Source organism: Macadamia integrifolia, unplaced genomic scaffold (assembly GCF_013358625.1).
Source record: "Macadamia integrifolia cultivar HAES 741 unplaced genomic scaffold, SCU_Mint_v3 scaffold2401, whole genome shotgun sequence".
NCBI lineage: Eukaryota > Viridiplantae > Streptophyta > Magnoliopsida > Proteales > Proteaceae > Macadamia > Macadamia integrifolia.
The window spans coordinates 23,497-37,175 of record NW_024868691.1 but is presented as its reverse complement, the minus strand read 5'-3'; the positions used below and the strand labels follow the sequence as shown (position 1 = coordinate 37,175).

General features: G+C 36.6%; 1 protein-coding gene across 1 annotated transcript; it reads left to right on the top strand.

Annotated features, from left to right (window-relative positions):
- Nucleotides 1-6,047: 6,047 nt before the first annotated feature.
- On the top strand, nt 6,048-9,116 carry LOC122066456 (probable trehalose-phosphate phosphatase 6). The gene is made up of 11 exons (XM_042630261.1): nt 6,048-6,276; nt 6,416-6,845; nt 6,978-7,049; nt 7,188-7,280; nt 7,367-7,423; nt 7,532-7,633; nt 7,729-7,806; nt 7,956-8,025; nt 8,309-8,379; nt 8,516-8,608; nt 8,733-9,116. Exons 2-11 carry the CDS (start codon nt 6,429-6,431, stop codon nt 8,799-8,801), a joined length of 1,122 nt encoding a protein of 373 aa, XP_042486195.1. The 5' UTR covers nt 6,048-6,276; nt 6,416-6,428; the 3' UTR covers nt 8,802-9,116.
- The last annotated feature ends 4,563 nt before the right edge of the window (nt 9,117-13,679 follow it).

The window sequence follows — 13,679 nt, the reverse complement described above, 5'->3', positions numbered from 1 at the left end:
TGTGACAGACCTTTCTAAGGTTGGCACCGGCCCCAACAACCATGGAGCTTTAACCACGTGTCCCTCTTGATCGGAGAATCTCTTCCCATTGCAGGCAATGACTGAGGCTGCAACTTCCAGTACTCTGTTTGGGCATGCGATAAAGCATATTAAAGCAATAAAATCCTCTCCAACTAGTCAGGAATCCGATCCCACTGAGTTCCGGACGAGTCAGATGGAAAGAGGTTGCAGCTTTTGAGCTCAACAATCATATACCCAGTTGCCAATGGTGTAATGACATGTGTTAGCAACAGTAGCACATTTTTGTCTTCACTTGAGCTATGCTTCGAAGCCAAGAAAAGATTAAAAAAAGATAATAATAATAATAATAATCAATGAGGAGTTAATGATGAATTAATGTGTTTATTTTTCGGAAAAAGACTGAATTTGCTAGTAGTATATCTAAATCTATGTCTCTCTTCCTCCCCTTGGAAAAGTCTCATTCCAACTCCTCTCATTCATTGAGCTTCTAATTTTAGTAAAACTTGTGGTATACTCGGCTTTCAAACATGGCCTTGGTATTGTGTCAGTAAAGTAAAAGCCATGTCTTAGACCCGGTTTAGTCAGACCTTGATTCATTTTGGTGGTCAATGATTGCCATAGTATGCAAAGATTTTTGGGAGAATTACATGATTACCCAATTTTGGGTTTCCCTTTACAAAATTACCCACAAAAAGTTTTGGTCAACAAAAATACCCAAAATTAGGTTTGGGTTTACAAAACTACCCAAAACAGTGATTCTCCTTCGTCTGCCTATTTGTTTTGTCATTTTTACCCCTGGCCGAGGTTGTAGCACGGCCTGATGGAGGCCGAGGTGGCAGCCCGACCTGATGGAAGCCGAGGTGATAGCGCGGCCTGATGGAGGCCGAGGTGAAGCACGGCCTAATGGAGTCCTAGGTTCAGCACAGTTTTACGAAGGCAGAGGTGGAGCGCGGCCTGATGGAGGCTGAGATGGCAGCACAGCCTGACGGAGGCCGAGGTGGAGCACGGCCTGATGGAGGCCTAGGTTCAGCACGGCTTTACGGAGGCAGAGGTGGAGGCCGTGCTACCACCTCGGCCTCCATCAGGCCGCGCTCCACCTCTGCCTTCGTAAAACCGTGCTGAACCTAGGACTCCATCAGGCCGTGCCTCACCTCGGCCTCCGTCAGGCCGCGCTATCACCTCGGCTTCCATCAAGTCGGGCTGCCACCTTGGCCTCCATCAGGACGTGCTACAACCTCGGCCAGGGGTAAAAATGACAAAACAAATAGGCAGAGGAAGGAGAATCACTGTTTTGGGTAGTTTTGTAAACCCAAACCTAATTTTGGATATTTTTGTTGACCAAAACTTTTTGTGGGTAATTTTGTAAAGGGAAACCCAAAAGTGAGTAATCATGTAATTTTCCCAAGATTTTTTGATTCAAAAGAAATAAATTAAAATAAAAATTGTTTTGTTGATACTAATGATGAATTTATGTGTCTTTCTCTCTTCCTTTTCAAAATAAGATAAACGTGATAATTATTGCTTTTTCAAAGGTGTTGCAAGTTCATCTTAGAAAAGAGCAAGAAAGACTAGCATTCAATAATGGCAATGCCGTTTCGGCCAATCCACAATTCCTTATATCTTATCATGTAGCAATGGCACAATGTCCTTTTGATCATTTGTCAAAATCCATATATTAGAATCAGTCACATCCTTGCGGCAATGTGATTAGTCGGGCATGTTTGGTTGGAAAGAAATGGATTGAAATCTTTTACCAAATGGGTCAACGGACTTTTATTTTTAGGAAAGACAAGTTCCTTTTTCTGAGAGAAATAATCCAAATGCAAAAAGATATGGCTTTTATTTTCTTCCATGATGGTTTTTTGGCTCATGCTAGGCTAGAATTAAATCCGGCACACTAAAGCAGTTTTTCTGAGGTAGTTAAATTTAGTGAAATGTTGTTGTCATTACCAAGTCATGGATTAATTTTTAGAACAATTTAATTGTTAGTGGCTCAATTTATATAACACTTGGCAAATTTAAAATTGTTACTAAAAATAGGGATTATTGAAAACAAGAGGAAATACTTCATATATAATATGCCACACAATTGAGATAGACGACCAATCTTAACACATGATTGCCCATGGAATTTGCCTTATTTTATCCATTAATGGTCAGACTAACCAATAATCCTTGCCTTGTCGTGGTTTTGGTTGTTGTATCAGCTTGGGTTCTAAGTCTTTTTCATTGGCCTTAATTATGTTTGGACCAACCTCCAGGGTTTTATTAATTAAAAAAAAAAAAAATTTAGAGGCAGGGAGGGGGTACGGTCAAAGAGACATAGCATTGATAGCTTCAATATAAAACCAATCCAAGTTCAAACAGGATTTGAGTTTAACATCCCAGCAATACTGTATGACTAAGCATGCATAGGGCAATTCTGATTTTCTCATAACTGATCTAAGTTTTTTAAGAAAGAAAGAGACATTTCAATTAAACAATTCTTCTACACAGATTAATTAAATTAAAAAGAAATCATATGATGATTAGATGATGACATGAACATTAGGTCTAGAAAGATAGTTTATGGAACTCATTCATTTACTCCTCTCCTAATATCTCATCAAAATGAAAAAAAAAAAAGGGAAATAACAGGATCATAAAATTTTGCATCCATAAAAGTTTTTCAATATTTTTCCTGATTTTTTTAATCATATAAACAGTTAAAAAATTTCAAAACCAATAGAATTTTTATTTCTATTAATGTCATGTGAAAACAGTGAGAAAAAAAAAAGAAAAGAAAAGAAACAAGAGTATCTATGTTCATCAACAACAGTGATATCTTATATTCTTTGCTGATCTTAAGCAGATAAAAAAATAGTGGTATCTCCTCTACAGTTTGCACAATAATACTTTTATAACTTTCTCCACATGAGATATGCCCACAAATCATAAGATGTTATGTCAAGCTAAGATATCATATGTCAAAAGTCTCTCAATCATTTTTAGCAAGCAAAATGCAAAATACTAACTTAATACTAATTGGTTACTCAAGAGTCAAGATCATCTAGGAATCTTTGACAAACCCGTACATGAATGGAATAATCTAGTGGCCAATGTTCTTTCCACCTCTCTCTCTCTCTCTTCCCCGGGCCAAATAAAGAAAAAAAAAATGTTTAGAGTAGAAAATCATATTTGAGGTTGGCATAGTTGGGGAATAACATTTTTATTAAACAGTATAGTTCAGCATAAAATTGATGCGTGGAAGAATCCATGGGCATTGAAGGTACCTAACTAGGAAATCTCTCTTCAACTGGTCCCAGTATTCAACTTGAAGTAACCTCAACCTATGGTGTCAGCTAGTTGACATAAAGCATGGGACATGGAGCTAGAACAGCCATTTAATGGGCAAATCACATGAACTTCAAGCCCCAGCCAGACAAAATATTATGCCCCACGCAACCCCTTTCCTTGACCTCTACCAACCAAGGCCCCAAATTTTGACCCACTTAAAAGAAAACGGCTCCTGCTGTAGAGAAGAAGAGATGATGGGAAGGAAAAAAACATAAAAATAAATGATCCAATGTGACATTAGATTTCAGTCATATCAAATGCAGAAAATTAATATTATTAATTTTTTTTGGGTTAAAAAAAAATAATAAGACAAATGAATATTCCTTGATCATGCGTACCTGTGCGCAGACATAGAGGGTAGTAAAACGATGCACCATGCACCCTTGTGAATTCCGAAGAACCACCTTGTTTATGCCCATGTGTCTCCTCATTGGCCACAACTTTGGCACAATGGCTAAATGACCAAGAAGCATTGTTTTCCCTAAAAAAATATAGCATTTATTCCATGTTAAAAGGATCTTCTTATAATCCATTTGATTCAATCAAAAATATTTTCCACAAAATTAATAATTGTAATTATAATATATATTTTTTTCATTCTAATTTTACATGATAAGGAGGCATATTTGGACTAGGGAGATTGAGGATAAGAGTCCCAATAACTTTCCTTTACTGAAATTCAAATATACGGATCGATTCCATGTGAAAAGGATTTCAAATTTGAAGTAGATTTGAAAAAAAAAATAATACTGAATCATTTGAAACAGTCCTTGGTTAATTTGGCTTCTCATTGTTTAGTTTTGTATATCTCGTAAGAACCCTGAAATGAGACCAAACATTTACTATATATTAGTGTAAAGTTTGAGTCTTGGACCATCCAATAAATTATATTTCTTTGGAATAATGTAAGAGGTGGATATAGAGGATTCACATTCCACACCTTCAATCAAGTTAGGTTAGTGGGCCCGTATCAAATTGGAGCCCACATTGCCCTCCCCCTATTGGTTAGGACTTAGTCGTAGGGGTATAGCCCTTATAGTATTGGGATATTTGACTCTCTTTGCGGAAACCTTGGGCCCTGGCTAGGAATATCTCACTTAGTTACCCACTGAAATCAATATGTCTCTTTTGCATACTTCATGGGACAGGCCAAGTTATGGTTTTATGAATATTTTGATAGGTTAGGCTCTGTCATGCATCTCTACTAACATGGAAAGGTATCCTTTTAAGTCCTGTGGCCTATTATGTAACAGCCCACATGAAAGGTTACTTCATAGTCCAAACATGGTCACCTAGAGAAAGAAGTAATGTACAAAGAACCACATGGATAGGTACATCTATCTTACATTTCAGCTCTAATGTACTCATATTTTAGAAATCTCTTGTGCTAAAACTAAAATTGATTCTATTCATACATGATCCAAGGGCAACTTCTAGGCCAAAAAGTTGTTTAAGCTTGATTAGGTGAAGTTAGCAGAACCTCCCCTTCTAGAATGTCTTCCACTCTTTCTTGGTAATTTCTTGGAAGCAAGGAACCATAGAGCATATAATTTGGTCTAAATGTTCCCTTTGAATTGGTTGTGGGGGAGGAGGTAGTCTATGGATGTAGACCCCCTTATCAAGTTTCAAAGCCATGTGAAACCCAGACACCTTTTAATTCTTGTAAACTTTCTTTTATTAAAATAAATTAAAAAATTACACATTATTTACATATATTGGCATTTTATATGTCAAGTTAATAGTAAAAAATAAAATAATATATTTAATGAAGAGAGAAATAATCCATATACTTTTTCTTTTTGGGTAGAAAAGAAATTTACTACAGCCAATAATCTCAAACACACAAAGATCTTGAAACCATTGAGTGGTAATCGGCCAGTATATCATACATATGATAGACAGGGCTTTCTTTACTAGAAACCACATACTTTAATGAGAAGAGAAAGAGAAAAGAGAATGCGAGAGGAAAATACACACAGAATATATATATATATATATTATGTTTTTAAATAAATAAATAGAATTTAAGATCCCTCAACCAAAAAGCTGGAATTAATACATGAAAAGGGTGATGGTCGTTGCTGGTTTTGGAGTTACTGGTTTAGGTTGGGAGCTGCTAGTTTTACAAAGGTTTACATCTTTACAAGGGGCGGTCCAGTTGTCTCCAGTTCCAGGAGTGGAGTCCATTCTCTCCAGTTTCTTTTGTCCGACTAACCGGAGTACCAGTTATTGCTAATTTTGGAAATCTTTTCACCTATTTTTTTTTCCTGCAATTAAGTGGCAGTTAATGGGATTTTACACCTTATTATGAAACCCATTTATTGGGAATCTAAGCCCAAATGGGGCAAGTTAGCCACGTGGGATACAGATCCTAGGGATGTCGGCCACGCGGGACACACAACCAAGGAATTTTGCATACGTGGCAGGAACAAGGCTAACTCTAATTGGGTTTATCACTGCCAAGACGGCGGAAGAAGAAGGAAGAGTACCCTTCGCATGTGGGGTCCATGTGGACACTCAGATTTCGGGGACCACATGGGATTGTGGGGTCCATCTTAGAGAGTTGAGAGAGAAAGTAGAGAGAGAAACAGAGAGTGGATGGAGGCCTGGAAGGAGTTTTTCGTCCGTTAGTGTTGAGAAACAACTATAAATTGACTACACGCGGCTGTGTCTCTCACTCTCGATCGACACCTCCTTAAGCCTTAACCATCTCTCTCTCTCTCTCTCTCTCTCTCTCTCTTTCGACCTTGGTGTGGTTTGACCATTCAGTTGGGTTTCTAACCCCTAGAAGCTTGCAGAGCAGAAAGCCAGAAAACAGAGCTTTCCTCCTTTCTGTTGCTTCTTTCTTCCTCTTGTTCATCGTTCATTACAACCATTAAATTTCTAGTTTTCTCTCTCTCTCCCTCAGTTTAGAACCAGGTACAGCTCAAAATCCTGAATGGGATTTTTTTGTGATTCTTGTTGGGTTTCTAAGGAGTAGCAGAGAATCTGCTTCCGACTCTGTTTCTTTTGGTTTTACTAAAATTGCAATTTTGGGCTATCTTTTGGTGCATTTCAGTGACAAAACAAAGATGACGAAGCAGAATGTGGTCATCTCTGATGAAGACTCTGCAATTAACATGGCGATTACAACGTTGGCCGAGTCTAACTCGTCCCTGTCCCTGTTTTCATCTTCGGGGCAGAAGCCACCCAATCCCAAGAATCCAAAGAAGAAGTTTCATAATAATCTTGAAATAACCCCTGGACCCAGAATCAATGCTTTGGTTGATTCAATGAACGCTTCCTCTCCAACTCATATCAAGTCCTCTGCTTCTCTTTCTGCTATCGAAGAACAGGGTTCTTGGATGTTTCATCACCCATCGGCTTTGAGTATGTTCGAGGAAATTACTGGTGCTTCAAAGGGGAAACAAATCGTTATGTTTCTTGATTACGATGGTACCCTTTCACCGATTGTAGAGGACCCTGATCGAGCTTTCATGTCTGATGCGGTTCGTCACTGTGCTCTGTTTTTTTTTTTTTTTAGTTACTGTTCTAGTCTTCTCTTTAGAGTCTTTCACTTCAGGGTTCCAGTTCCTTCATGGGATTTCTTTATTAATTCTTATTTTTTTCCTTGAAAGCAGATGAGGGCAGCTGTTAGAAACGTGGCTAGATACTTTCCCACTGCGATCGTGAGTGGAAGGTGCAGAGACAAGGTACATTTTTTCTTGAAAATTTGTAATTTTTTTCACTATCTGGGTTCTACTCCTCTGTTCTTCTTCTGCAATTTCTACCAATTAATCTGGTTTCTTGTCCATATCCATATTAATTTTTCTTTGATTTCTTCCTTGTAGGTGTATAACTTTGTAAAATTAGCAGAGCTGTACTATGCTGGTAGCCATGGTATGGATATTAGAGGACCAGCCAAAGGTCGCAAATACAAGAAAGTGAGTTGCACTTTAAGAAGTACAATTACCCTTTAAAGTTTTCTCTTTGTTGTTTTCTGTTTCTTAATTTTTTGGTTCTCTTCCAGGCTAATCAAGCGGTTCTTTTCCAACCTGCAAGTGAATTTTTACCCATGATTGAGGAGGTTGGTTTTCTTTAATCTTTAACTACTTTCAAAACATCCCATAAATGATTAAATTAGAAGAGAAAAAAAAAATTTGGCTTTTGAAGATTAAAATTCAAATAATTTCAGGTTAACAAAGCATTAGTGGAGAAAACCAAATCGATTCCAGGAGCAAGAGTTGAAAACAACAAGTTCTGTGTTTCGGTGCACTTTCGGTGTGTTGACGAAAAGGTAGAATTCAAAGTCTCGATTAATTTTAATTTTATTCTTTGTAGTTTTTTCTCCAAAGAAAGATATTTAGTTCTGACTTGAAGTATGACTTTCAGAATTGGAACGCCCTCGCGGAAATGGTTTGGTCAGTGCTCAAAGACTACCCAAAGCTTCGACTGAGTCAAGGGAGGAAGGTAAGACTTGGACTCATTAATTGGTCATCAGATTCTTGTTCTCTCTCTCTACAGTGTTTTTCCTTCCCCCTCCCCCCCTCCTCTCTTAATGCATCCTTATTGTAATTGACTATTAGAGAAGGTATCTCACTATTTGGTGCTTAACACAGGTGCTAGAGATCCGTCCTACCATTAAGTGGGACAAGGGGAAGGCACTGGAATTTTTATTAGAGTCACTTGGTAAGTTTTTTATTTTATTTAAATTATTAAAAACATAACTCACACATTCCATCACAAGTCACAAGATTACCTTTGTTTATTATCTTGTTGACGATTTTATATGATCTAAGCTATGGGAAAACAAAAATGAAGAAAAGCAGCCTCTTATGGCCCTACCCATCTTTTTTTTTTTTAAATTAAAATAAGATCTTCATTTTATTCCACTTATACTGTTGTTAATAAATTAGAATATAATGGTCATGTGGGTCTTTCACTAAACTTTTATTTTATTCTATTGTCATAGGATTTGCCAATTGTAAAGATGTTTTGCCAGTTTACATTGGTGATGATAGAACAGATGAAGATGCATTCAAGGTATTTTTTTTTTTCTTTAATTTTACCCAGAAATTTATTTTTGTGATTTTCATTTTTACTGAAATTTTTATTTTTCTATTTATTTTGCAATATAGCAAAATAAAATGAGAGCTTTTTTTTGTTTACTTCTGTGTAGGTCTTGAGGGACAGAGGACAAGGGTTTGGTATTCTTGTCTCTAAAATTCCAAAGGACACAAATGCCTCCTATTCTCTTCAAGAACCCTCTGAGGCAAGAACTTTGATCCATAAATTTCTTTTTTGTTTTATTTCATATTTGTTTTTGTATGTTGTGTTATGGACCTTTTTATTTCTCAAGCTTTTATTGATTTGTCATTTATCATTTTTTTTTCCAGGTTATGAACTTTTTGCTGCGTTTGGTAGAGTGGAAAAAACTCTCACCAAGAGGAATCCCAAAGGTGTAAATAAATACGAGAAGATTTTCCTACCCAAGAGAAAAAATTACACCGGGTGGGATGAAGAGTAGATTAATAATTATATGTAATTTCTTTATTTAGAGAGAAAAAAAAGGGAGGGAAAAAAAAAAAAAAAGAAGAAGAACAAGGAGAAATGGTAAGCATTTTCTCCTAGGATTGAAGGCATTGTAAGTCTTGTAAGTACTTCTATGTACAAGGAAGATGAACATGTAAATTTTGTAATCTCTCTTTATCTTTTCTTGTGGATCCTTTTTTTTTTAAAGAAATTAATGTTGGAATTCAACTTCTGCAACTTGTTTGATATTGCTACCACCCTCACATTCATGAAAGAGTCTGATCTAATCTAACTGTTTTGGATAATTGAACAGAGGCTTATGGCCCAAGCTGTTACAAATACCTTGTTATAACAGTTAAGTTATAACTCGTATAAGATGATGAACTGCAAATGTCCTAGTCGATTAATTATTGGTCTTCATGGAAATGGGTTTCAACCTTAATGTACTTAAGGCTTGCTATCTCTGAGTTTATTACTACCAAGACATGCATGGATAACCCATTTATCTCCATAAGCCATTGAACCAAATCTGAGACACTATTACTTCATTTATCAATGGCTTGTGTTTGTTTGTGTTGGGTTTCATGCGAAAGCAATAATCTCACATCGGATGTGAGTAGTTCAATGCCAAGATTTATAAGGACTTGGGCACCTTCTTACAAGGTAGTACTAACAAGTGATAGATTTGAGAGAGGAGATAGAGAGGGCTCAACCAGAGATTTCAACCTCAGGTACAATCTTTCGGTTTATTTAGGTTTGATACATGAAAAAGGAGAATCTTGCTAAAATGAGGCTTAGAAAAGATTCTTTCAAAATATCATTTTTACTAAGTGGCACACCATCATCAACTAATAAAGGTAATAGGCATCAGACTCACACATTTCCTTTCCCAAATTTTATGATTTCTTCCCATGCTATAGGGGAGAAAGAACTATGATCATTACAGCCATATATAGATGATTGCAGTGCAAGATATGTGGATAATATAGTAGACCCATATCAATGTTCATGACACCAATAGAAAGATCCCTTTCTTTTTGTCCTGCTTATCTATTTTTCTTGTTGCAGAAACACTTTCACAAACAATATACAGATAAAGTTCACAGATGACAGAAAGAAGCTTGTTTTGAAGTCAGTGATGAATGCTCATATTACTATTTCTGTGAAACAAACAGTCAAACTTGAGTTCCTCCAACATTCAATTCATCTCATTCCCCAATCAGTTGGACTTGGCCTAACTCAGTCGGACTCAGTAAGCGAAGAATCGAAGTTTAATCAGGATCAGTATCGGTCGATTTGACTAGTTAAAGCCCTAGTTCATCCATCTTTGCAAATTGGAAATTCAGAAAGGCACTTACTTGAACATGTTAAGCTTTTTTCCTTTTCAAGCTTGGAGGGAAGAAAGCTCAGCCATCAACCACATGTACATATGCCCTTAGATTCCCCTGTGTCAGTTAACCCTCTATATCATGGTATCTTTTGTCATCAAAGGTCAAAAATTTGTATTACTTAGACCGGTTCAAAGAATAAAATAAGGCATCTAATTCTGATTCTCACATGTAATTATCAGTTATTGAAGAACATTGACCTGCAAATAAAGTAATTGAACACAACAATATGGTCATTAAATGCAAATTTTTTCCTCTGATGAATTATGTCTGAAGCACTGGTTATATATGAATTACTTAAGGAGAGAGATTTATCTATTGTTTTCCTTTTGTCTCATCTCCTCCTTGTGTTTCCTCCTACCACACATGCCATGGATCTTCACCCTCTTTCTCAGACAAGGGCTGGAATAAAAGTTGATTAAGTTTAATATTATCAGGTGATATCCTGTGTAATCTAGAAAGAGTTGGCACCATTATAGGACTATATTTTACACATCTGAAGGCCAACAACCTATGCTTTTGATCCAAGAAATATACTTACATGACTTGAAACTCATTGGATGTAGATGATTCTGATAACCCCACAAACAATAGAGAAGAAGTTAAGACTACTAGAACCTCCCACCCTCTCTTCTGCAAATTAACCCCAAAAATGGTGGAGACACAGCCATTGCTCATAAAGTGAAGAACTGAACTGCTCCATTGGGTGTTGAAAGATTTGAGGTTGGCCCCACCTTAAGAGATGAATGGTATCTCAAAATATGTTTTAAGTTGCTTTCTTCTCTTTTTTTATTAGGTTTCTTTTTTGGTTTTTTTTTGTTTTTTCTTGAAGGAATTAAGAGTGATACCCTTTTTGGGTTGGTCGTGAAAGGGAAAACCCACTACAAGAAGGAATCTATGGTTGAAGAGGAGTTGGATTCCACTCAAGGGGTTTGATGTGAGGAACACACATGGATCTTGAATATGGACATGAACATGCTTCCAAAGCTTTGACGACCCTGGGGGGTCTTTTCAAACGTGGAAAGATGGAGTCCACTAGGTTCAAATTATGATTGGTGCCTAAACTGAAATAAACTAAGTTGAGTAAGCCCCAATAATTGATGGAAGGAGAGGGAAAGAGGGGGCACTCTCCCAAGGCAAACAACTCACTCTCACTGTAAAAGCACTAACAACCCTACTTCAAATCAATCATTCATGACTTGGGTTTGAAACGAAACACCTTATTGAGATCTTCTTTACAGGTATCAATCTAATAAACTTTAAAAAAATGGAGTTCTTCTAGGCAATTTAGATATGGTCTCACTTAAATCCCTCTTGCTTCCACCAAACCAGACCTAAGGAAAATAAATGAATTGGGAGAGCAAAATCATAGACATTCATAATTTATTTCTTCCAACCCATCAATTTTTTTTTTGGTAGATCCAAACCCATCATTTGAAATTATTAATACTTAAGACCCATATGTTCCTCTTACCATATAAATTTATATAATTTCATATGTCCTTCCCTAAACTCAAGATTATAGACATTATAACCTGAAAAGTAGAAAGCTTTGCCATTAGAGTACTAACAACACATTACACATGCATTATATAGATTTATAGGAATGGTCCTTCCTGTTATAGCACACACACGCGTCGAGATGCTGAGCTACAGTCCAAACAGATCTATACACGTGTCGTCACTCGATGCTGGTCCCCACATAATGGGTGTATTGAGCCACTGTCACAGTGCCACACTTACCAGTTGTCAGCAAATGGTATCTTGTCTTGGAATACAATAGCTTATTGCATATATAGAGATGTTAATTAATAAAAGGGGTAGTTCACTAGTGACTGATCATTGGCCAGGTTGTGCTCAACACTTCACATGTACTACCATGTGACCCAGATGCTCCTGTTATGGGGAACAAATTAATAATGGGAATGTGTAATCGGGTCAATAATCGGATCTCCATGAGTTCCAAATAGACTTTTTTTCATTTGCTTAAGTGATGATTAAGGTGGTGGGAGTGACCACATATGTGATCTATTGAGGAAGATAATCTATGGGCAAAGCCCAATGTAGAAGGAGTTGAAAACATGCCTCCTTAGGTTCTTAACTAACTAGAAAGTCTGAAAAAAATAAAATAAACCTAAAGTCTCAAGGCATACCCTAGATGGATAGTACAGTTGAGTAATGAAAACTAATAGTTAAGAAGTGATTAAGAATGGCCGCATGGGGGGAAAGGGTGGGGGGGACAACATGGAGAGACCTAGGGAGGCTTAATTGCATTTTTATTGAAGCCAATTATGGACTTAGATATTAGAAACCACTATAGAAATTAAACAAAAGAAGACTCCTATAATTGAAAATACAAACTGATATTGAATTCCCTCCCCTTTGCTAGTTCAATTATTGAGCCACTTTGGTCCTCTAAGCTTTTGAGGAATTTTGGGCATAATGGAGTCATCTGGTTTTGGTAAAGAAGGTGTGTGCATGAACCTTGTAGTGGATAATTAGAAAGATAGCAATGGAGGTGAATCATCTTAAGATGTATTGGAGGGGCTTCAAACTGTAATGATTGACTACACTTTTAATTTTCATTCTATCGAAGAGGAAAAGAAAAGATTATATATAAAAAAAAAACTTCTCATTTACTGCTTTATTAGTTTTTCCTTTTTGTATACCCATTTTTCACTCACATTTTGGTTTCAAGATGTACCGTCCCATTTTCTTTAAAATCTGATGCGGGAATAATTGCAGGTAAATTGGTGTTGTCATGCCTTAGTTCTGACACCACTTATTAGGATTCGAATAGAACTCTTCTTTAAAAGGTACCCATTAAGAAAAAGATGTCCATGTCTTTACAAACCTTCACAATGGATTAATCACATCGGAATCCCAAATAGTTACGAGGTAAATATATTGCTTCTACGAGGATGAATATTTGTCTCATAAACAAACCTAATCGTTAAGTTGGGTTTCAATCTAAATGTAGCCCTCGAATCACTATTTACTTGAGAACAAGTGCTAAAACATAAGTAAGACCCTATATGCAATATAACCTCTTATTTCAAATAATATTTGGGAAAATCAAATGGGTCCTATGAATTGGTTTATATATACACTTCTTCTTCTATATATATAAAAGTAAATTTCATAGAGAAGGTTATTATATTACTGATTTATTTGGTGGACGACCCCTAGTTTACCGACAAAAAAGGTGGATGGCCCCTTGATTTGAGTAGTTTGAGCTATATTATTTGAAGTATTTTGATAGGTAGAGGACCCCTTTTGATTGACATGTAAACTTCCCCAGCCAATATCAGCTATAGACATATCATGTATTCAATTTTTTTCCATTATCATTATGACCCTCTTCAGATCCTGCAATGTTGGGAACCACGTGCACCAGGTACTTCTTTCATTAAGAAAAAAAAA